At 41.5% G+C, this 25,951-nt stretch overlaps 1 protein-coding gene across 6 annotated transcripts in view; it reads left to right on the top strand.

Moving 5' to 3' along the window:
* The first annotated feature begins 3,370 nt into the window (after positions 1-3,370).
* MLH1 (mutL homolog 1) overlaps positions 3,371-25,951 on the top strand; it is a 67,545-nt gene continuing 44,964 nt past the window's right edge. Inside the window, exons 1-4 of one of the 6 annotated variants that reach the window (XM_026720597.2) lie at positions 3,371-3,745; positions 6,371-6,461; positions 6,542-6,640; positions 22,689-22,762. In XM_026720597.2, coding sequence (XP_026576382.1) covers positions 3,630-3,745; positions 6,371-6,461; positions 6,542-6,640; positions 22,689-22,762 — 380 coding nt within the window. In that variant the 5' untranslated portion in view covers positions 3,371-3,629. Of the gene's footprint in view, positions 3,746-6,370; positions 6,462-6,541; positions 6,641-22,688; positions 22,763-25,951 lie in introns of those variants that run through there. The other 5 variants (XM_087918200.1, XM_087918205.1, XM_087918201.1 and 2 more) reach the window with 5 other exon arrangements.

Raw genomic sequence — 25,951 nt, forward strand, 5'->3', positions numbered from 1 at the left:
AAGAAGGACACTGGACCCACACCCATGAGAGCCACACAAGATGCCACCACCACACTTCCATGTAGAAAACAGACTCCCACCCATTCAGAAAATGAGAAGCGACCATGGACCAGAAGCTGCACTGCAGCTGCATCACTACCCACTTCAAACCCCTCTGAGCCATACATGAAGCAAACTGACACCCACTATGAAGATGCAGCAGGACCACGAACTAGAAGCCAAACAGCAAGATCACAACTCTCCAGCTCAAATCCCCAGCAACTAAAACTAACCTGAGCACAACCAAGCCCCTCCTGAACAGAACACGCCTCCAACCAATCAGAACACGGCTAACCCCCAACCAATCAGAACACAGCCAAACCCCTACCAATGAGAACACCCCCACCCAATCAGAACACAGCCAAGCCCCCACCCAATCAAGTTCCACCCCACTGGCAGTTAAAAGGAGGAAGCAGCTGCAATCTCCATTACTCTGAGAAGCACAGAGCTGGAGACAGAAGCCTGAAGATGATGAATGAGACTTCATCGAAACGTTGCCTAGATACTTCAATCTTACGCGGGAGAAAACCGAACAACCAAAGATCTACATATAAATACCATGAGAACCTCAGAAAACAATATATATATATATATATATATATATATATATATATATATATATATATATATATATATATATGTATATGTATATGTATATGTATATGTATATGTATATACACACATACATACACACACATACACACACATATAAAGCTCCTCCTAGGTTGATTTTTTTTTATTTATTTTTTTAAATTAAAATAAAGTTCATTTAAGTTTCATTTATTTAAAACAAACAAACATATAAACAAATATATATACATATATACATTTTGCAGCAAGTATTGAGCATTGGTTACATTTTTCTTTTCTTTTTTTCTTTTACCCCATAACATTGATGTGATCTTCCTTGTTACAATACCTTCCTCACTTTTAATGTTTTAATTTCACAGAATACTTTATGATTAAACGCACGTCCTTCATAGTTTCATAACTTATTCAGTTGTCAAATGTTGTTTTTTCTTTAACCATTCATACCAACAGTTCCAAACTTTGTAGTATTCACCATCTTTGTTGTTTTTTAGTAATTTGGTTAGGCTGTCCATCTCTGCACACTCGTGAATTTTTTAAATGACCACCTCCTCTGAAGGGACAATAGAGTTTTCCATTTTGAGCATAGCTTATTCTGGCTGCCATTATAATGTGCAAGATTAAATATTGATTTTTTTTCTCTATTCTTGAGTCTATCATACCCAGCAAAAAAGGTTTTGGGTTCAAGTTTTACATCTTGTTTAGTTATATTTAGAATCCAATTTTTGATATTTTTCCAAAACTTCTGGGCATATGGACATGTCCACCACATATGAAAGTATGTTCCCTGGACGCAGTTACACTTCCAACAATTTGGGTGGAGGTTCGGGAATATATTAGCCAGTCTCGCAGGTGGCAAGTGCCAACGGTACACCATTTTATAGAGATTCTCTTTGTACGAGGCTGACATAGTTAGTTTGTAATTTATTTCCCAAATATGTTCCCACATGTCTAATTCAATGCTGTGGCCCACATTTTTTGCCCAAATTATCATACACTCCTTGACTGTTTCTTCTTTTAATTTATAATCCAATAGATATTTATATATTTTACTAATCAATTTCCTTTCCTCTCCAATGCCAAATCTTATCTAATTCTTGGTAGGTCATATTAAAACCAAATTGTTCTTTATCTTTTATCTTCATCACACAAAGCTCCTCCTAGGTTGATTTTTGCTCTGTGGCATTAAGGCGCAAACAGTCATATCTCCCGGCTAATCCCTTGGGGCATTCCCCACAGGCAATTCCCTCAAAGCAAAGCAGAAAAGAGATCTCCAAAATCCAAGCCCTGACTGTGACTCACAAATTATGTTGTCCAGTAAAGCAGGATATTTTGCACTGGTGGTCTCATGAGTAGAAGTCCCAGAGCTCATTGTGTGTAATTTTAAAAATACTAAATAGCCTGGATTGCACACTGGCTAACCTCAGTTTGGCCTCACAACCCTGGAAGCTGAGAGCTAGGGCAGGTTTAGTAACCTTGGAAATGGGCAGCCTGTAATTGAAAGAATAACCATGGCTGTGGGGAAAAAAAAAGGGACGTGGCTTGCTTGAAACTTGACTGGAAGCTCACAGAAAGTGATATCTAGCCTCTAAAAATAATTGGCATAGAAAATTGGATACTGTAAATTTCTTTCCAGAACTTTCCCCCTCGCTGCTAGATCTTCATGATTGAAAGTTTTTGGGAGCCACTGAAGGAATCCTTTTCTCTATCAATGTCATTCCCTTTGCATCAGAAAAATTAAAAGCACCTATTAAATCTCCCTGATCTGATCAATTTTTAATCTTTTGCCAGTAACATATATGTTCCACCCACATATTTTGGCAAAAAAGGGGGATAGTGTAGAAAGTTAGCATCCATCCCTCTCCTAAAATGAAATATTCTAGGAAATATTAAAAAGGCAGAAAAAATATTTCCCTGGATGAGAAAAGGAGAAACATGTTTTTAAAAACAAAGCAGCTCCCTGCCTCCAACCCGCTTCAGCTCGAGGGTGATGGGATTAAGACAGGATTAGCCCTCTACCCATTTTACCACATGGCACCTGGGAAGATTACGTCACCCAGCAAGATTCGACCAATCAGGATACATTTCTTGCGACAGGAACCGGAAGCAAGTTCAAAGCCCAACAGAGGATATAAATCTCTCTCCCTCTCTCACCCATGTGTTTTTGTTTGGCCACCATTAAACCGTCTTTCTAAGAAGTCTCCATGTTTCCATGTCTTTCTTACTGGAACTGAACCCAGATGGACATTTCTTCCAACAAGACTAAGGAGCGAACTGGGTTTATCTGAATCGTTTTAAAATTAATTAAGCGTGCTTGGGTTAAAATAGATGTAGCAAACTTGCCTGCTATTTTGCAATAAAGGGCCACTCAGCAGTAAGAGACTTTTTTCGTCTTACAGACATTTCCCCCGATGCATATACAATACTAAAAAAAAAACTCCCCTCCCCTACAGGAGACTAGTGTGCAAATAAAACGGGCAGTTTTGCATAGCTCTTACTTAATATCTGAGTTTGCCAACACTCCTACCTCGACTGTTTTTTAAAAATACATTAGAAAACACTTATGAAGGCCACTTCACCCTTTTCTCTGCCTTTGTTTTCCTTTCAATGTAAGACCGTTCCTTTAAAAAAAAAAAAAGGAGCCAAGAAGTTTGATTGGCATGCTTGCAACCAATCAACAATGAGTTCGATCCCGGAATTTTAGCGCGAGATTATGACAACAGTGGTTCGATCCCGGAATTTTAGCGCGAGATTATGACAATAGTGGTCTGTCGGTTTTTGGGCGCGCCAAGGGAGGGGTTGTGGATGGTCTGGTTCTCCTGGACGGGCTTTTAAGTTAAGTCCCGCTCTCCTTAGGCTAGGAGCATTGTACGTTTTACTCCCTGGATCCTTCTCATTTGTACGGTGCCCCCCCTTCTTCGTAGTTTCAAGCTACGGGAGCTTTTGGGCGTGTAATTTCTGCTTTCCCTCAATTCAATACTCGCGCTTCAATCTCGGTACTCATGGCTCTTGTAGCTGGTGTCATCCGTCGGCTAGATGAGACTGTAGTGAATCGCATTGCAGCCGGAGAGATCATCCAGCGACCGGCTAATGCCGTTAAAGAGATGATCGAGAACTGGTAATATGCCCAGTGGGTCCTGGGGTTGGTTGCTCCTAATAGTTGTAGAGAAGCAAGGGGTATATACCAGCCTACACTCGCAAAAATAGTTCCTAGTGTGGAATATTTGAATTACACCTATTGCATTATTATATATCTGAATTTCGGGCGGGTTTGAGGATAATATGGGATGTCATGTCTTACTGAAAAAAAATTAAAATTGACCTATATTCTCATGGAAAAAGTATAAGAGCTGCTAAACAGGCAAGAATGAGTAAATTACTGATAAGAGGTTTAGAGAAGAGATTATATAATCTAGAGTTAGTTGGTAGGTAAGAAAATTCAAAATAACCCCACCTTGAATTTGTTGGGACAGAAAAATTTGAACAGGATTTCAAGACTCCTGAGGCCTTCAAGCTAGGGCAGGTCAAAAAAGAAGCTGAATTTCCATGAATGTTTTTTTTTTATTGTAAATATTTTAACAGAAACTAGAAGCCTGTTCAAGTTTCTTTCTGTCCCATTTTATGCTGAACAAAATTAAGGTGGAATTATTTTGAGTTTCTCCCTTTTTTCTATTTCTGAACTATTTTTCCAGTTCCCTTCTTAACAACAGGTCAGCCCACCTCATGTGATGAAAATAGGAGGAAAGTTTGTTAAATATGTTCTCTGCCTTGGATTATTTCTAAAAATAATAAAGGGCAAGATGTAAGTAAGTAAATAAGACTCCTTCCTTCACTCTTTAGCCACTCTCCTATACCTTGTCCAAGGTCAACTCTAAATTCCTTTATACTTAATAAAAGTTATTAACTCCTCACAGTGGTCCATAAGTATTAAGAAAGTTTCATTTAAAATAAATTTATAAATACATGTGCATAGCCTTTACATTACTGAAAAGGAAATAAAAGGTCATACAGATATTCAGCAACCATTCAGAATGTGATGGAATGTGCAGATGGAAAAAGTTGAGGGAATAGAAGAATGGGTCAATAGCATCGTGACTTCCTGCAAACACATTCCAGTGAGAGGCCTAAAACAAGCAACTGGTTGGGGGAGGGAAAAAAAAGTTCACAGTAACCATACTCTAGAATAAGGGTGTCAAACTCAAGGGCCGTGGCCTGTTGGGTGCTTAGATCTGGCGTGCAGGGCTGCCCTGGAAACAGCAAAGGACCTGATTCACCGTGCCTCTGCCAGTGAAAATGGAGCTGGGGGGGGTTGCATGCGCCCTCAGGCCCTGTTTCAGCTGCGATGGCCTCCTGCAGCCCTCTGCCAGCAAAAATGACCCCCCCCTTAGGTGGGCCCCATTTTTGCTGGTAGAGGACTGCAGGAGGCCATTGTGGCTGAAAATGGGGTCTGGTGAGGCCCCGTGTAGCTCCCCGAGCTCTATTTTTGCTGGCAGAAGGTTAGAAAAATAAACTAAAAATAAAGAGAAATCTTTCTTTCCCCTTTTGCATTTGAGCATGCAAGGAGGGACAGGAAAGGAGAAAGGGAAAGAGAAAGACAAAGATGGGAAGAGAGCAAGGAAGAAAAAATAAGGAAAGTGGAAGAAAGAAGAAGGGAGAATGAAGAAGAAAAAGGGAGGGAAGTAGATTATAATGAAAATGGGGGAGGGTCTGAGGGAAGTCCTGCCTTAGCACTTGGTCACCACAGGTACCCCCCCACCCCATGAGTGATGTTGAGCTGGCCATGCCCATCCCGGCCACATCTACCCCAGCCAAGCCCTCCCTGCCTCCCCCACCCCCGAAGACAAGCACAACAGTTGACTAGAAGAGAGTTCCTGCCAATCATCACACATTGACTGATGAGATCTGCAGCATGCCAAATCTGCTGAATTGAATTGCGCTGGTAAAGATTCTTGGAAAATGACAATCCCCCAGGTAATCCAGTCCCAAACCGTGTTGGGCTTTAAAGCTGATAACCAGAACCTTGAATTGTACCTAGAAACAACTAGCAACCAGTGCAACGCATATAGTGATAGTGTTACATGTATAGTGTAGCTAGAATGTCCATGTAACTGCAATTGCATCAGTTGAAGTTTCTGAATGGCTCCTTGGAGATTGAGCTGTTGTGGCACCTCATGATATCATGATCCAGACACTCAGCACCTACCTCACAATTATGACATAATAACAAGCTGTGATCACATGATGTGATTTCTGATTTTTTTTCTGAGCCAAGTCAGTGAAGAAGCTGTCAGAAGTTGGAAGTCACAATTATGTGAGATCCTCATTTAAAATCTCATGTGCTCCTTATTTATTGATGGCACTTAGGACTGCTGGAACAGCTATGGCTAAGTGATATAGTCACATAATGTTATACTTTATGACATGGGTGTTAAGTTCGTGGCGTCATGTTGATATCACATGTTTCGCGATGTTTTTTCCCTTTGCGGAGCTGGGATGGGCACGGCCTGCATGTGATGCATCCGGGCCCTGGGCCGCTAGTTTGACACCCCTGCTTTATGATATGTCACTTAATGACAGAGTACCTGGTCTCAATTGCCATCATAATCCAAGGACTACTTCTATCTGTATAATCTGTATAATGAGAATAGATTGTTGCCTGTTTAGAATTTTCATGCACCTATTCTAAATGTTGATATAGAATGGCATTGGATTGGCAGTGTCTCATAATTGTTTTTTTTTTTAGTTTAGATGCTAAAGCCACCAACATCCAGCTGTCAATTAAAGATGGTGGTTTGAAATTTATTCAGGTACAAGATAATGGTTCTGGAATTAGGGTGAGTAAAGTACTTAATTATTTAGCAACCATATAAAGAAGATAGTTTAAAAACCACTGATTTGTCCTTTTCTTCTATAGAAGGAAGACTTGGATATTGTGTGTGAAAGATTCACTACAAGTAAACTTCAGACTTTTGATGATTTAACTAGAATTTCAACATATGGATTTAGAGGAGAGGTATGTTGAGATGGATTTTGCAATCCACTATTTTTGTGGTTCTCTATTTTCCCTTTCAATTTAATATATTGGTTCTTAAGAAGAGATTCCAGCAATAGTTACAATTACTATTCTTTGGTTTGTCAGAAAGATGGAGTAGAGCTGATTGATATAATAACATGCATAATAACTCATTGGCTTTTTTTTAGTTAGCTGTCAACTTATAGACATTTAACTATTGTCCTGAATTATGGACAACTACAATACCACTGAAAAGGGTATTTTATGGCCCATAAAGCACTTTTAGTCATTACAAAACATTGCATTGTCATCCTCATGATCATGTGATTATGATCTGGTTGCTATGCAACCTACTTGCATATATGACTGATTGACAAGCTCCCCACAATCATGTAATTGCCATTTTCAATCTTTTGTCATGTTTACCCAGAAAAATCTTTGGAGAAGCCAGCAGGGAAGGTTGCAATCTGCTGCTATCTGCTGAAAGGAAAACTATTTTTTTCAGCAGTCACTTGCCAAGGGGAGCTGAACTCCTTTGGCAGAGTGCAGAAATGGAGCTGAAATCATGAATATTTCAACTCCATTCCTGCATCTGGCTGAAGGACTTACTATCCATACACAGATGGAAGATGAACTTCTTCAGCCGACAGGTCTTTCACCAGCCCTTAAAGATGAGAAGAAGTTAAAATCTAAACAGGAGAGAGGGAGCATGTAAGGGAAGGCGTATAGGTCCCTCTACAAGGATCAGTGCGGGCCTCATGCGTGTGTGTCTTTGCTCAAGATCTGAAAATTTTGCTTGGATTTCAGCAGGGAAGATTTTCAGCTCCTGAATAGTTTCTCCCAGCTAGATGCCTTATCTGGGACTCTTGTCTGTTTAACAATCAATGATATTGCTTAATAACCACAACTGGAAATGCAGGGATTATAGCTCTTGTGCTAAACATTATATGGGTTCTTGCTGAATTTTGGCTTTACTCATTGATTGAGTTTCTGATTCCAGTTGTCATAAATTGAGGATTAACATAAATATATTTAATACCTGACTTTCCTTCAGGAGCTCAGGGTTAAATTAATATCACCAGCTGCCAACTGAAACAATTTAGGATCCCAATATTTCAGAAATCATTCCCTCTATCTTCATAACATTTACTGAGCATAGTTTTGCATATACACTCTACATAATACCCACAACCAAGGAAAATCTAACTGTATTGTGACTTGGCTTTTCTGCATATTTAGGTAATTCAAAGATTAAGCAAGTGTCTTTTAATTTCTTGGCTTCAGTCCCCATCTGCAGTGATGTTGGAGCCCAGAAAAATAAAATCTGTCACTACCTCCATTTCTTCCCCATCTATTTGCCAGAAATTGGGAGGGCCAGATGCCATAATCTTAGTTTTCTTAATGTTGAGTTTCAAGCCAACTTTTGCACTCTCCTCCTTCACCTGCATCAAGAGGCTCTTTATTTCACTTTCTTCCATTAGAGTGGTGTCATCTGCATATCTGAGGCTGTTGATATTTCTCCCCGCAATCTTAATTCCAACTTTTGATTCATCTAGCCCTGCCTTTCTCACGATGTGCTCTGCATCTAAGTTAAATAGGCAGGGTGACAGTATACAGCCTTGCTGGACTCCTTTCCCAATTTTGAACCAATCAATGGTTCCATGTCCAGTTCTCGCTGTTGCTTCTTGTCCCACATATAGATTCTCAAGAGACAAATAAGATGGTGTTCTCTTCAAGAACTTGCCACAATTTGTTGTGATCCACACAGTCAAAGGCTTTAGCATAGTCAATGAAGCAGATGTTTTTCTGGAACTCCCTAGCTTTCTCCATGATCCAGCATATGTTGACAATCTCTAATTCCTCTGCCTTTTCGAAATCCTGCCTGTACTTCTGATAGTTCTCAATCCACAAACTTCTGGAGCCCAGCTTGTAGGATTTTAAGCATAACTTTACTAGCATGTGAAATGAGTGCAATGGTGTGATAGTTTGAACATTCTTTGGCATTGCCTTTCTTTGGAATTGGAATGTAAACTGACCTTTTCCAATCCTAACCACTGTTGAGTTTTCCAAATTTGCTGGCAAATTGAGTGTAGCATTTTTACTGCATCATCTTTTAAGATTTTGAATAGCTCAGCTTGAATACTGTCATCTCCACTAGCTTTGTTGTTGCTCAGATTTCCTAAGACCCATTTCACTTCACATTCTAGGATGTCTGACTAGAGGTCAGTGACCACCCATCGTGGTTATCAGGGACATTAAGCTCATTCTTGTATAGTTCTTCTGTGTAATTTTGCTACCTGTTCTTAATCTCGTCTGCCTCTGTTAGGTCCCTACCATTTTGTTCCTTTATCATGCCCATCTTTGCATGAAACATTCCCTTCATATCTCCAATTTTCTTGAAGAGATCTCTGGTTTACCCTATTTTATTGTTTTCTTCTATTTTTTTTGCAGTTTTCTCAGCTTTGGAATCATTAAAAGCTGCCACACAGCTGCGGAGGATTGGAGCGGGCTGATGTTGTTTGAGTAGCTCCCAGTAGACAAAATAGATTCTGTAGTAATTCAAGGTCATTGTGTATAGTGCAGCAAGAATTGGGGCTGAAGGGGGTGTATGATGTGGGAAAAAGGGGATGGTTTGTAGGTTGGGTCCTTGTGGGAAGTCTGGGGGGAAACTTTGGGTACCAAGTTTCTATTCTAATAAAAATACTTTGAAATTATGTCTTGGAGTTACTGGCTAGAATGGATAATCTCTGGAATGCTGACACTATTCTGAAACTTAACTAACACAGCACTCCCATAAGGGGGAGCAAAAAGGGGTTGCTGAACCCTAGGATTTATTCCAGTGATGGAGAAAGCCAAAGAATCAGCCGACACAGAAGGTGAGAGAGAAGGAGCTTGGGGGTGGGGGGTGGGGGGGCGCCCTCCGGAGCATTAGCTGAACTCCTCAGCCCCTCCCTTGGAGGAGATGATTCAAGGATTTAGATATGCAGAGGAAAGACATGATTTAGGAGCCAAGCCCAGACGTTCCAACTCGTGGGGGAGTTATCAGATGACACTAAATAAACTGCCTGGAGAAAAACCTTTCTCGAGCCCACTGCATACAGCAAAGGAGACAGACTGGAGGTTTGAGGCCCAAATCCTTCCCAACACCCAGAAAGAAATTTACCCCCTGCAGAAAGTATCCTTCCAGGGTGGTGATTTTATCCAGGCCAGGGGTGGATCCAGTACCAATGGATGCCAGCACTAACAAGGTCCTGGTCCAAAAGGGAATCAAGCAATTCCTTCCCCACAAAGGGATCTGCACAGGCAGCAGACAGTAGCCACTTCCCCATGCAGAGAATAAGGCAACACCCACCCTCCGTATGGCAGGCACCAAATCAACCCCCACATGGAGCAACCCTACAGAGGCTCCTCTCCCAGAGAAACAAGCCAGCCAGGCCTTGGAAGACCCTTCCAACCTAGATATATACCTCGTCAGGCTCCTTTCATTCCAGTTCAACCTGCAGGTGCCAGGCCAATACCACCTCCACCCACAACCCAGACCAGACCAGATACAGTTCAAGGCAGTTTTTGACAGGCGCCATGAACATTTTGCTTATTTCCTCACTCAAATCTGGTCCCACATCAACGAATTTGGAGGCCAATATGCAACAGAGAGCGATCTGGTTACTGCAATAACAGATGGGATGAATGAAGGGGATGCTTCTGACTGGGTAGCCCAGTTGCACTATGAACAAGCCCTAGAGCTACAAGATGTCAATGGATTTATTCGGTTATTGAGATTCAGGTTTGAAAATCCGGACAGGGTGGCAGAAAATGAAGACAAATTAATGGAAATGAAACAGGGCAAGCAACCCTTATCAGACTTTATATGGGACTTTAGAAGGTTCGCAAGCCACCTCATGGATTGGTCTGAAGGAATAATCTTACACTATTTTAAAAATGCATTAACCCAGAAGTAAAGAAAGCCTGTAACACTAGGGGAAAGCCAGAGACTCTGCAAGCATGGTATATCGTCTCCCTTAAATTAGACCACAACATCAACCAACAAAAAAAAACCCTACCTGAAGGCCCGCCTAGGAGAGCTGTGGCCAGACGACCGCTAACCAAACCTGCTGAAGCTACTCTTATCCAACCCAACAGGATGATAAAGTATTAGTGTTGTGGCCAGGATGGCCATAGAGCAGCCGACTGTCTGGCCCCCGCACCTGTTCCACAAGCACCACAAGCACCACAATCAAAGTCTAGCACAGCCGTCGGGTCGAAAAAATCAAGGAAAGCCTCCCGACACTAGCCACTTTGCTAGACACATCCTGGAAGGTCCTCTCCACACAGAAAGGACACACTTCCAGACCAACACCACCTCCCTGGAAAACCAAATGTAAGGCATCCAGAAAGTATCCATGATATCAATCACTGAGACATTATCTCTCCAATTGATTTATTAGAAACAGATCTGGCATGTCAAAAGCAATTTCCCAAGTGAAATTTTTTTTTGCACATTGCACAGAATCCACCTTCTCTCCTCCCTTCTCTCCTCCCTTCTCTCCTCCCACTTCTACACTTCATAAATCATGAGAACCAATTAACTGCAACTGGAAATTCTTAATGTGACATACAGAATAACCTTGAACTTTTCAACTCCTCTAACACTAAAAATGTGGCAGCTGAATTTCAAAGCTAACAGGCATCCCCCTTTGAAAACTCCTAAAAGAAAAGAAAAAACACATACAGGGGTTAATACATTGTCCTTAACCCCCCCCCCACGAGGACCCTTCGGTTTGTGGGGAAATCCTCATGGAATTGGATAACCAATTGATCAGCATGAACATCCCAACTCTACTCAACTAGCATCTGAGAGGGGGTATCCTTTCCATAAAACCAAATATTGCAATCGACTACGGTGTAATCTAGAATCGAGAATTTTTTGAATCTCATGTGTTTCCCCATATACCATTAACGGTTTAGGGGGAGCGATTGGCAGTGGTCTTATCATCGATGTAGTAGCTGGTTTTAGTAAACTATAATGAAACACTGGATGGATTTTCCCCAACAGTCGAGGAAGACTTAATTGGACAGTGACCAGATTGATTATCTTTGAAATTGGGAACGGACCCAAGAATTTTGGGCGCAGCTTTTTACTGGGCAGTTTCAACCTAAGATACTTGGTTGACAAATATGCTTTGTCCCCTACTTTAAAAGGTGGCTGAAGGGATCTATGTTTATCCGCCTGTTTTTTATAATTTTTTGCAGCTTCGATAAAAGCTTTTTTTATATCTTCCCATCCTTTCTTTAATGGGTTCATCCATTCTTTTAGGGACATGGAGTAGGTAGGTTGTCTAGGTAACTCTGGCATTGGGACAAAATCCATTCCAGTGTTGATTTGGAATGGAGTTAATTGCGTGCTGCTATGTACTGCATTATTGTAAGCAACCTCTGCAAAAGGTAATAACTCAGTCCAATTTTCTTGTTGATAATTTACATAGCATCTAATGTATTGTTCAATCATGGTGTTAGCTCTCTCCACTGCTCCGTTACAAGCAGGATGGAAAGCTGAGGATAACCCTTGAGAGGAGCCAATGGATTTCAGAAATTCCCTCCAAAATTTTGCAGTAAATTGTACCCCTCTGTCTGATATTATTCTACAAGGTACTCCATGTAGTCTATAGATATGTTTCACGAACAGCTTTGCAAGTTTTTTCACAGATGGAAGTCCTTTGCAGGCTATAAAAAGGGCCTGTTTAGAGAATAAGTCAATTATAATCCAAATGATCATATTCCCTTCACTCTCAAGTAATTCAACAATAAAATCCATTGCGATTTCTTCCCAAGGTTGGGTTGGTTCAGCAACTTGTTGCAGGAGGCCAGGGGTTTTTCCAGTTCTGTGTTTCGTCATGGCACAAATTGAGCAACTTTTTACATAGTCCTCAACATCAGGTTTCATTTTTGGCCACCAGAACTGTCTTCTTAGTAAATGTAGGGTTTTTAGGAATCTGAAGTGGCCTCCCAGTCGGGAGTCGTGGCTACGCTTTAGTATCAGTAGTCATAGGGTTGTGGGTACATAAAGCTTAGTCCCTTCCCAAGCTAATCCATCATTCATTGTCAATTCAGTTTAATGGTCCAGGAACCAAGGATTGGTCAATAGGGCTGTTTTCAATTCTGTAGTCAGCTTATCTTCCAGGTGTTTGGGGTTGCAGTTGGCTTGGGCTTGAGTGGTCATTTGGCCTGCTGATTGAGCTTCTGAAATTAAGGCTTGTACTATTTCCTCTCGGTGGCTATCAAACTCAGGTTTTCTGGACAGAGCATCCACCAGTACGTTTTTCCCTTCAGGGATATATTTAATGTTGAAATTGAATCGCTTGAAATATTGGGCCCAGCGGACTTGTTTGGGTGATAATCTCCTAGGGGTCTTTAGAGCCTCAAGGTTCTTATGATCAGTCCATACCTCAAAGGCCTCTGGTGCCCCTTCTAGAAAATGCCTCCAAGTCAACAAAGCCCATCGTATGGCAAATGCTTCTTCAGTCGGTGGTCTCCTAGCCACAATTCTCTTAGTCAGGGCTGCTGGAAGGGGTTCCCTGTGTGGGTTGATACTGCGATTTAAGCTGAGGGATGGGACATACCATGACTGTAAGGTCTCTGGGATTCCCCTAATTTCACAGGCCTTCTTTACTTCTGGATCAATGGCTTTTTAAAAATACTGTAAAGTCATTCTCTCAGGCCAATCCATGAGGTGGCTTGCGACCCTTCTAAAGTCCCAAATGAATTTTGACAAGGGTCGCTTGCCTTACCTCATTTCCATTAACTTCTCTTCATTCTCTGCTACCTCTCTGGATTTTCAAATCTAAGTCTTAATTGAATAACTCCGTTTACATTGTATAATTTAGGGGCTTGTTCGTTGTGCAGTTGGGCCACCCAGTCTGAAACATCCCCTTCATTCATCCCATTTGTTATGGCTGTAACCAAATCGCACTCTGTGGCATATTGATCTCTAAATTGTTCTATATGGGATTGGATTTGACTGAGGAAGTAATTAAAAAGTTCATGGTGGCCATCGAATACAGCCTCAAAGGGTATTCAGTCCGGCCTGGATCGTGGCTGCAGAGGTGGGACATGCCAGGCCCCTGCAGGTTGTACTGGGTTGGAAGGAACAGGCCGGGTGGCGTACGTAGGCTGGGTAGCCCCTGAATCCTGGCTGGGTGGTGCCTCTCTGGAATAGGGGTCCCTGTGGCCTTGCTGCCGGTTGTGGCTGCAATTGTGGAAGATAGGTGTGGCCTGGTTCCCTGGTTGGGTGGAGGGGATGTAGCTGCTGTCTGCTGTCTGGGCAACCCCCCTTCAGACCAGGGCTGTGTTGGTGCTGGCTGCCATTGGCATTGAATCCACCCCTGGCCTGGATAAAATCCCCACCCTGGAGGGATACTGTTTGCAGGGGGCAAAATTCCTTCTGGAAAATATTGCCTCTGAGACTGCAACATACCTCTGTTAGTTGATGCTTCTTTCTGGCTTCCTCCAACTGGCACCTGTATAGTCTCCTCATTCCTCACGATACTTGGGTAAGTGAATATGGGTGGTCTCAAGCTTCCACCCATCCAAACAGACTGGGAGACCAAACCTGTCACCTTTAAATTCTGGAACTGTTGATGTAAATCTGCCCTTGATGGACTTCCAGGAATAATCTGGGGGTTGTCTTCTTGAGAGAATTCCGACCCCAACTGTCTCTCTTCCCTCCAATCCGACAGAATAGCCATATGCTTGGGGCTAGAGAAAGATTTCTCTTCAGACAGCTGGGTTACCTCTGGGTTATAACAACTTGAGTTGAAACGCTTCGGTATAGCTCCCAAATCTCTTTCTCCTACTGCCATCCTGGAAGCATCCATCATCTCCTCCCAACAAGGGTTGGCAGGTTCAATTAATGCTCCGGACGGAGGGCCCTCCCACACTCCCCCCTGTACATCTCCAACTTTGACTGATTGTTGCTCTTTCTCCATTTCTGGGAAAAGAACTCCAAGGCATCAGCCAAGACCATTCAAAAAATAAAAGTTGGACTTGGGAAATAAATGTAAGGCATCCAGAAAGTATCCATGATATCAATCATTCCAAGATGTTATCTCTCCAATTGATTTATTAGAAACAGATCTGGCATGTCAAAAGCAATTTCCCAAGTGAAAATTTTTTCGCGCATTACACAGAATCTACCTCTCCTCCCACTTCTACACTTCATAAATCACGAGAACCAATTAACTGCAACTGGAAATTCTTAATACGACATACAGAATAACCTTAAACTTTTCAACTCCTCTAACTCTCTAAAAAAATGTGGCAGCTGAATTTCAAAGCTGACACCCACTGATGAAGACAACCCTGTGGTGAGTGCTCCCATCATACCTTTTACTGTCAAAGTGAAGTTAGTGGTACCTAACATGGGTGAAGCAGGGGAATTAGAAGCTGTCATTGATACTGGATGCTCTAGATGCCTTATTGGGCTCCTATCGTTGCACAATTGGGCATAAGGACTAAACCACTAAAACACCCAATCAGATTTGAGCAAGTGGATGGGACATTAATTGGGGGGACCCCAGCCACCCAAATGACACAGTTAATCAAAATGGAGATGGATCCTCACCGCAAACTCATACACTTTATAGTGGCTCCAAGAATGTCAGAATCAGTTACATTGGGACTTGCTTGGCTAGATAAATGGGCCCCTTCCATCAAGTGGGAGGATGGATTCCGGAAAATTATTATTAGGGTGGACCCATTGCCCCCCTTCCTCCCACTAAGAAAACACCCCCTGACCTGGGTCAAAAAACTGAAGCAGCAGCCACAGCCTTAAACCTTCTCACAGGTACTCCCCAAGTACCCAGACAGTACAGACACTTGGCTGAAGCATTCAGTGAAGAGGAATGTAATGTTTTACTTCCACATTGAGCCACTGATTGCACCATAGAATTAGAACCCGGGGCAAAACTGCCAAAACCAAAGATTTATTCCATGACACCAGCTGAAATAACTGAATTGAGGAAATACATCAATAACAATTTGTACAGAAATTTTTTTGAACCTGCCGGTTGAGATTATGTGTTGATTTTAGGGGTGTAAATGCTGTGTGCATCAAAAACATGTACCCTCTCCCTCATGAAGGACTTATTAAACCACCTATCAAAAGGCAAGGTCTTCATCAAGCTAGATCTGAGAGAAGTTTACTACCCAGTCCGTATAAAAGAGGGAGACGAATGGAAAGCAGCCTTCAACTGCCTTTTGGGTAGTTTCTAATTCCGAGTCATGCCTTTCAGACTCCAAGGGCCCCCGCAGTATTTATACAACTCATCAACAAAGTATTACATCCGCACCTGTACCAGGGGGTCCTTGTCTACCTGAATGACATTCTTATATTTAGCAAAACCATTGAAGAACATGTCAGATTCGTAAGACAAGGGCTGAAAAAACTTTTAGCCACCAAGTTATACGTAAAACTGTCAAAATGTGAATTCCACAAGGAGTCATTGGATTACCTTGGTTACTGAATATCCAACCTGGGAATTGAGATGGATCCTGGAAAAGTGAAAGCCATAAAAGATTGGCAACCCCCCAAAACATGCAAGCAACTTCAAAGTTTTTTGAGTTTTGCCAATTTCTATAGATAATTCATTCCTTCTTTTGCCAAGGTTGCTCTCCCTTTGACAGAATTGTTAAAAACGGGGCCTTCCCCCCTCAAACTGAAGTCCAGCCAACCCCTTGCTTGGACCATGGATTGTCAGAAAGCTTTTGAAACCTTAAAACGCCTCTTTGCAGCTGAACCCATTCTCCAACACCTGTACCCGACCAGATTTTTTATCATCCAAGCTGATGAGAGTGATGTGGTGGTGGCGGCAGACCTCCTCCCAAAAGACTCTCAGAACCAACTGATGCCTTGCGCTTATGTATCCAAAAACCTGACAGATACAGAGTGAAGATGGGTGGTTTGGGAAAAAGAAGCATTTGCTGTACAATAGGTTTTGCTGACCTGGAGGCATTTCCTAGAAGGGGTGAAAGAGCTGTTTGAGGTGCGGACTGATCACAAGAACCTTGAGGCTCTAAGGATATCACGAAAGTTATCACCTAAACAAGTTCACTGGGCTCAATATTTCAAACAGTTCAACTTCAACATGAAATATATCCCTGGAGGAAAAAACATATTGGCGGACGCCTTATCCAGAAAACCCCAATTTGACAGTCGCCAAGAAGAAGTGGTGCAGACTATAATATCAGAAGCTCAACTGGCAGCCAAGTAACCACTCGAGACCAAACCAATCGCAATCCCAGATGCCTAGAGGACAAATTGACAACTGAATTAAAAACAGCCCTATTCACTGATCCCTGGTTCCTGGAGCATCAAACCGAATTGACAATGAATGAGGGATTGGCTTGGAAAGGGACTAAACTTTATGTACCCGCAAATCTAAGAATAATGGTACTAAAGTGTAACCACGACTCAAGGTTGGGAGGACATTTCGGGTTTTTAAAGACCCTACATCTAGTCAGAAGACAGTTCTGATGGCCAAAAATGAAACCTGACTTCGAAGACTATGTAAAAAGCTGTTCACTTTGTGCAATGATGAAACAACAGAACCCCCTAGCCTCATTCAACAAGTAGCCAAACCAACACAAATGTAGGAAGAAATCGCAATGGACTTTATTGTAGAATTACCTGAAAGTGGAAGAAATATAATTGTTTGGACTGTGATTGACTTATTCTCTAAACAGGCCCACTTTACAGCCTGTAAAGGACTTCCATCTGCAAAAAAGCTTGCAAAACTTTGTGAAGCATATCTGTAGGCTACACAGAGTACCTTGCAGAATAATCTCAGAGGGGTACAGTTTAACACTAACTTTTGGAGAGAGTTTCTAAAGTCTATTGGGTCATTCCCAAGGATTATCTTCAGCATTCCATCCGGCATGCAATGGAGCAGCAGAGAGAGTGAACGCCATTAGATGCTATGTAAAAGTTCAATAAGAAAACTGGGCAGAGTTATTACCATTTGCGGAGGTTGCTTATGATAATGCAGTACATAGCAGCACAGGATTGATTCTGTTCCAAATCAGTACGGACATCGAATTTGTCCCAATGCCGGAATTACCGAAAGAATCCCCCAAATCCATGTCTGAAACAGAATGGATGAACTCATTAAAAAAAGGTTGGGAGGATACAAAAAAAGCTTTGATGGAAGCTGCTAAGGAGTACAAAAAGCAGGCAGACAAACAAAAATCCCTCCAACCATCATTTAAAGTGGGAGACGAAGTATATTTGTCAACAAAATATCTTAGATTGAAACTTCCTAGTAAGAAGTTGGGGCCAAAATTTTTGGCCTATTCCCAATAACAAAAGTAATTAATCCAGTCACAGTCCAATTAAGTCTTCCCCGATTACTGGGGAAAATATACCCAGTGTTCCATAGTAGTTTACTAAAATCGGCTATTACATCAACAATAAGGCCACTGCCAACTGCTCCCCCTCAGCCTTTAATCGTACAGGGTGAGAAGCATTATCAGGTTAAGAGAATTGTCGATTCCAGATTAACTGAGGACGGTTACAATACTTAGTATTGTGGAAGGGTTACCCAATCTTGGAGGCTACTTGGGGTAAAAAGTTGGGATGTACATGCCGATAGATTGGTTAACCAGTTTCATGAGAAATTTCCCAACAAGCCGAAGGACCCTCTTGGAGGCAGGAGAGGGGGGTTAGGATATAACATTATCCCCTGTTTGTATTTGTTTCTTATGTTTCTTTTTAGGAAGTGAATTTCTCAAGGGGGGATGCCTGTCAGCTTTGGAATTGTTATTAAAAGCTGCCACACAGCTGCAGAGGATTGCTGATGTTGATGCTGTTTGAGTAGCTCTCAGTAGACAAAATAAATTCTGTAGTAATTCAAGGTCATTGTGAATGGACAGCAAGAATTGGGCTGAAGGGGGATTGGTTCATGTGATGTATGATGTGGGAAGTCGGGGAAAATTTTAGTTTTGGGATTCCACAGAGGTACCAAGTTTCTATTCTAATAAAAGTACTTTGAGATTATAGTTGTCTTGGAGTTACTGGCTGGAATGGATAATCTCTGGAACACAAGTTCATTTAAGAAGGCATATTTATCTCTTCTAGCTATTCTCTGGAATTCTGCATTCAATTGGGTGCATCTTTCTCTTTTTCCATTGCTTTTCACTTCCCTTCTTTCCTCACTATTTTCAAAGCTTCCTCAGACAGCCATTTTGCTTTCTTGCATTTCTTTTTGTTTGGGATGGTTTTAGCTTCTACCTCTTGCACAATGTTGCGAACCTCCACCCATAGTTCTTCAGGCACTCTGTCTATCAGATCTAGTTCCTTAAATCTATTTGCCACCTCTACTATATAATAATCAGGGATATGATTTAGTTCATATCTGAGTGGCCTACTGCTTTTCCCTACTTTCTTCAATTTAAACCTAAATTTTGCAACGAGAAGCTCATGAACTGAGCCACAGTCAGCTCCTGGTCTTGTTTTTACTGACTGTATAGAGCTCCATCTTGGCTGCAGAGCACATAGTCAATCTGATTTTTGTGTTGATTGTCTGGTGATGTCCATGTGTAGAGCCGTCTCTTGAGTTGTTGGAAAAGAGTGTTTGCTATGACTGTCATATTCTCTTGACAAAATTCTATCAGCCTGTGCCCTGCTTCATTATGTATCCAAAGCCAAACTTGCCTGTTATTCCGGTTATCTTTTGGCTTCCTACTTTAGCATTCCAATCCCCATGATGATAAGGACATCATTTTTTGGTATTATTCTATAAGGTGCTGTAGGGCTTCATAGAACTGGTCAATTTCATTCTCTTCAGCACCAGTGGTTGGGGCATAGACTTGGACTACTGTGATATTGAATGGTTTGCCTTGGATTCAAACTGATATTCTGTCATTTTGGGGATTGTATGCAAGTATTGCTTTTCCTACTCTTTTATTGACTATGAAGGATATTCCATTTCTTCTGAGAGATTCTTGCCTGCAGTAGTATACCTGATAGTCATCTGAATTAAATTCACTCATTTCTGTCCATTTTAGTTTGCAAATTCCAAAGATGTCGATGTTCAGTCTTGTCATCTCTTGTTTGACCACGTCCAGCTTGCCTTGATTCACGGATCTTACATTCCACATTCCTATGGATAAAAGGTCTTTACAGCTTCAGACTTTCCTTCCACCACCAGATCTGCATCCACAGCTGAGCATCCTTTCAGCTTTGGCCCAGTCACTTTACTCTTTCTGGTGTTACTAGTGCTAGCCTTCCACTCTTCCCCAGTAGCATATTGGACACCTTCCGATCTGAGGGGCTCATCTTCCAGCAACATATCTTTTTGCCTTTTGGTACTGTCCATTATTGTGGTGAAGGGGGTTGTGTAGCTCAATGAAGTTAAGGGCCACCTAAGTCAGACAGGTCATTGCAGAGAGTTCTGATCCACAGAGATGATGATCCACCGGAGAAGGAAATGGCAATCCACTCCAGTATCTTTTCCATGAAAACCCCATGGACAGAATTATTAGCCATTATTTAAAAAATACAACAAAGTCTAAAGCATAGACTTTGAAATATACTGCTCAAAAAAAATAAAGGGAACACAAAAATAAGACCCTAGATCTGAATGAATGAAATATTCTTATTAAATATTTTGTTCATTACATAGTTGAATGTGCTGACAACAAAATCACACAAAAATTATCAATGGATATCAAATTTAGCAACCCATGGAGGTCTGGATTTGGAGTTACACTCAAAATTAAAGTGGAAAAAAACACTACAGGCTGATCCAACTTTGATGTAATGTCCTTAAAACAAGTCAAAATGAGGCTCAGTAGTGTGTGTGACTTCCACGTGCCTGTATGACCTCTCTACAACACTTGGGCATGCTCCTGATGAGGAGACCATCCATCTCCTGAGGGATCTCCTCCCACACCTGGACTAAAGCATCCCCCAACTCCTGGACAGTGTGGTGCCACATGGTGTTGGTGGATGGAGCAAGACATGATGTCCCAGATGTGCTCAATTGGATTCAGGTCTGGGGAACGGGCGGGCCAGTCCATAGCATCAGTGCCTTCATCTTGCAGGAACTGCTGACACACTCCAGCCACATGAGGTCTAGCATTATCTTGCATTAGGAGGAACCTAGGGCCAACCGTACCAGCATATGGTCTCATAATGGGTCTGGGGATCTCATTTCGGTACCTAATGGCAGTCTGGCTACCTCTGGCGAGCACATGGAGGGCTGTGCGGTCCCCTACAGAAATGCCACCCCACACCATTACTGACCCACTGCCAAACCGGTCATGCTGGAGAATGTTGCAGGCAGCAGAACATTCTCCATGGCATCTCCAGAGCCTGTCACGTCTGTCACATGTGCTCAGTGTGAACCTGCTTTCATCTGTGAAGAGCACAGGGCACCAGTGGTGAATTTGCCAGTCCTGGTGTTCTCTGGCAAATGCAAATATCCTGCATGGTGTTGGGCTGTAAGCACAACCCCCACCTGTGGATGTCGGGCCCTCATACCACCCTCATGGAGTCTGTCTCTGACCGTTTGAGCAGCCACATGCACATTTGTGGTCTGGAGGTCATTTTGCAGGGCTCTGGCAATGCTCCTCCTATCCCTCCTTGCACAAAGGCAGAGGTAGCGGTCCTGATGATGGGTTATTGCCCTCCTACGGCCTCCTCCACATCTCCTGATGTACTGGCCTGTCTCTGGTAGCACCTCCATGCTCTGGACACTACACTGACAGACACAGCAAATCTTCTTGCCACAGCTCGCATTGATGTGCCATCCTGGATGAGCTGCACTACCTGAGCCACTTGTGTGGGTTGTAGACTCCGTCTCATGCTACCACTAGAGTGAAAGCATTCAAAAGTGACCAAACCATCAGCCAGAAAGCATAGGAACTGAGAAGTGGTCTGTGGTCACGACCTGCAGAACCAATCCTTTATTGGGGATGTCTTGCTAACTGTTTATGCTTTCCACCTGTTGTCTATTCCATTTGCTCAACCGCATGTGAAATTGATTGTCAATCAGTGTTGCTACCTAAGTGGACAGTTTGATTTCACAGAAGCGTGATTGATTTGAAGTTACATTGTGTTGTTTAAGTGTTCCCTTTATTTTTTTGAGCAGTGTATTTGTTAAATACCTGAGTTGAATATCATATTTATTTATTTTTATTTTATTTGGTTTGTCAATTGCTTACAATATAATAGGTATAAGTAAAAACATAGTTATGAATACTTATAAGAAAAATAAAAGAAACAATAGGACAGGGACAGTAGGCACATTGGTGTACTTATGCACGCCCCCTACAGACTTCTTAGAAAAGGCGTGAGGTCAGTAGTAGAAAGTCTAAGGTTAAAGTTTTTGGGATTTGGGGAAGAAACCACAGAGTCAGGTAGAGTATTCCAGACATTGACCACTCTGTTGCTTAAGTCGTATTTCCTGCAATCAAGTTTGGTGCAGTTAACCTTGAGTTTGTATCTATTGTTTGCTCTTGTATTGTTATGGTTGAAGCTGAAATATTCATTGACAGGTAGGACATTGCAATGTATAATTTTATATACTATGCTTAGATCGGACCAAAGGTGGAGTAGTTCTAGGTTTTCTAGTTCTAGAATTTCAAGTCTGGTGGCATAAGGTATTCTGCAACTAGTAGAGGAGTGGAGAACTCTGTGTTAATATCAGATACATAAAGTGGGTTCCATTTAAAATTAAAATGTGCATTTTAAATTCTTAGTCAAATGTTGGGTAATTTATTTCAAGATGGAGATAATTTGATTTATAATTAGAGCAAGAGTCAGTAACATATTGCCTATTTTACCCTTCAACTTTAGCCATAGAACTTCAAAATTAAATAAGAATAGGAAATGGCCCATGTTAGGAGATCACCAAATTTTCTGAGGTTGTGCATGCCTGAAATCTAAATGCATCTATTACAGATAAAGAATAGAGAATGTTTGTTGAAAGCACTGGTGTCATGTTTATACGGAGTAATGTTGCTTTTAAAGCTGAACTCAACTTCTTTTCTCTAGGCATTGGCTAGTATAAGTCATATTGCTCATATTACTATAACTTCTAAAACAGCTGATGGAAAATGTGCCTACAGGTAGGTCTATTTAATATTTAAATGTTATTTATTTTAGGAAATTTATATTGCTCCCTATTCAAACTTGGTGGCTAAAGGCGGCTTACAAGAACATAAGAACCTCATATATAAAAATAAAACTAATAAAAGAGAATAACAAATTAATAAAATAATATAATAACATTCTCTATCCTGGCAACAATATCCCCATTTAATGGGTTCCATCCTGCTCTGGTTTTCCCAGGCCTGCTGGCAGAACCAGGTCTTCAGCACTTTCCAGAAGAGTATTAGAATGGGAGCCATTCTAATCTCAGGAAATGATGTTCCAGAGAGAAGGAGCCACCATGGAGAAGGCCCTTCTAGATCTCACCAGGTGTATCTCCCTAGGGGATGGGACCTGCAACATTCCTTGCTCTGGTGGGTTGGGTAGATGTGACTGGCAAGAGAAAGACCCTCAGATAACCTGGTTCCAAGCCATGAAGGGCTTTAAAGGTTACAACCAGCACCTTTATTGTATAGATTTTTTTATTTTTTCTTATTTACAAACATATCATTGTGTGAACAGTGGTACAGGATCCCTTACATTTTAGAATAAATATGACAATATTGTTCATATTCAATACAGATAACAATCTTATAAATTTTCTTATTAATACACATATATTATTTGATTATGCACCATTCAATATCTTATTTTTATGTCAATCTCCATTTTCTAAATATCCCTCTTGTTCTTCTGGTAAAATATTAATCATATTTTATTTGTAGTGTTTAACAGATTTATGTGATTCCAATAATAATTCACCAATTTATATTGAATTATAGTCTTCCATTATTTATCACCTTTCTAATTTTTGATTTTACTGCTATTGTTATCTAATCACATTTTACAACTTAATAACAGGCAAAATAATCGTATTTATGTTTGACAGGTTATATAATTCAAATAATAATAGTTATCTCTATGTCCTTAACATCATTCCTTTTACTATAGATACTATATTAATAGTTATGCAGTGTTTAACAAATTATATAATTTTCATAACCATTCATAAATTCATATTGGTTTATTTTTTCCCATTATTTATCCCCTTTTCAGTTTTTAGTTTGCCACTATTATATTTAAAGTCCCTTTCTAGTCACATTTTAATACAAATAAAATAATATTCATCATGTTTACATTTAACAAATTGTGCAATCTAATAATAAACTTCTATCTTTTGTTATATTTCACTACATTATCTTTGGGTCAATCAGATTCCACATATTTCTTCTCCTACCATAGAGTATTAACATTTATGTGAAGATATACATTTGACTATTGTATCTTTTCTAATAATACACGCATTTATGTGGAATCATAATCCCCCCTTTAGCCAGCAACTCTTACAATAGAGCTTTGATTAATAGTTTCTTAGCTTGCCTTACACTTTCCTCTCTTGAATTTTCATCTCTGTCATTTTTGGACCATTCCTCTTAATCATTTTTCCCTTTTCTACTATGTTCCATTGTCTCTTTTTCAAGTTTCAAGTCTCATCCAGTTCACACATCATTTACTGTCTCTTTGTTCTTGCATTGTCTTGGGTATTCAGATTGTCTCCAGCTTCATGGCAGCCATTTTGGTTGCCGCTGCACTGTCTTCAGATGAGGTTTTTTTTCAATGTCAGGGAGGAGAGATGTGGCTCTCCTTGATCTGCCAGGCAATCCCCTTTACTTCACTACCCCTCCAGGGTGGCTGTGGCTTCAATTGAAGTCCTTCTACAGACGAGCTTGGAACGGGGCTGTGGAGCTTGCGGTCCTCGCTTCTGATAGCGCCAGAAGTACAGCCGGAAGTTCAAACATTAATCACGACCAGAGTCCACCTGCTTGTCACCTCCCAGAAAGCTTTCACAAGCCAGGAGGAACATGGATCTAAAACACAGGTGCTTGTGCACATACTCTCTAGGATCCTGACCACTTCCTCAGGAGCAACAGGGTCAAACTGTTCCCAGATAACAAGACAAGAACATGCCTTGGGCTTCCATTGGAGAAGCAACCACATCAGCATCTAACTGGGAACAAAGTTGAGCAATTTTGTCTTCAAGAAAATCCACAAATTCCTCAATCTCTCCCTTCCTCAGGAGGAGGAGGCTCACCTTATAGAGAGTCGCTGGGTGATTATCTGCAGATGCACCTAGTGCAGAGAAATATTTACATTTCGCCACACAAATTGCCACAAGGTAAGCTTAATTCCAGGTCACATAGGCATTGCTCCGACAAGAACACCTAATTGGGTGTGTGACCACTATTCCTAGTCAGGCCCTGGATAGCCTGGGACAGGGCCATGGAATTCATGGTTTCCTTGAAATCTCAGGCTACCTCTGACCCCACTCCCAGGGATGGCAGATTGAAATCCCCCAGAACCATAAGCCAGGGAAACTCTACTGCCAGCCCTGTGGCAAAGTCCACAAATCTGGGTAGGGAAGCTACCATGCAGCAGAGAGGCTGGTATAGCAGCAGCAATCCCACCTGATCCCTTGAGCCCAACTTAAGAAAAAGGGTCTCACAGCTGGGCACTTGTGGAGCAGTGCCCCTGGAAGCTGCTAGAGAATTTCTGATAACAAAAGCCACACCCTCCCCGGACCTGAGGCCTAGACTGGTGCCATGTTCAATAACTCACTGGGCACATTTCTAAGAGGAAAACGCCTACGCCTAGCCAGATTTTGGTGATACAAGCCAGATCAGCCTTCTCTTCAAGGATCAATTTGGCAATAAGTAGCCTTATTGCAGGCTGATCTGATTGTCAGGATTCCGGCACTTAACCCCATTTAAATCATGAGTCTCGAGCTAAACTTCCAAAACTTCAAAAGGATTTATTGGGAGTTAAAAGATCTGCATTGCCTATGTGTAGCCGACTCTGAGACACATCATTCATTCTCACCTTTGACCCGGTTTTCTCCCACCCCCTGAGTGTATCATAATTCATATTCTCCAATGGGACATATCCATATCCAAGAGTCATCAATCATGCTCTCCAGTTAGAATTTTGCACAGCAGAAAATTCAGTTACCTAGTTACTATCTTTTAAAATATTTATGGAATGCAGTTTCGGTTTGCAAGCTGTCTCACTGCTCCCCTCTCCCTTTCTGTTGGCAACTCTAAAAGACCATAGAAATATTTTATGAGTTGATATTCAGTTCCCCTCACTTCTTGAAGGTGACCTGTACAACG

The sequence above is a fragment of the Pseudonaja textilis genome, chromosome Z (genome assembly GCF_049901715.1).
Source record: "Pseudonaja textilis isolate UNSWEBS1 chromosome Z, rPseTex1.2, whole genome shotgun sequence".
NCBI classification, from domain to species: domain Eukaryota; kingdom Metazoa; phylum Chordata; class Lepidosauria; order Squamata; family Elapidae; genus Pseudonaja; species Pseudonaja textilis.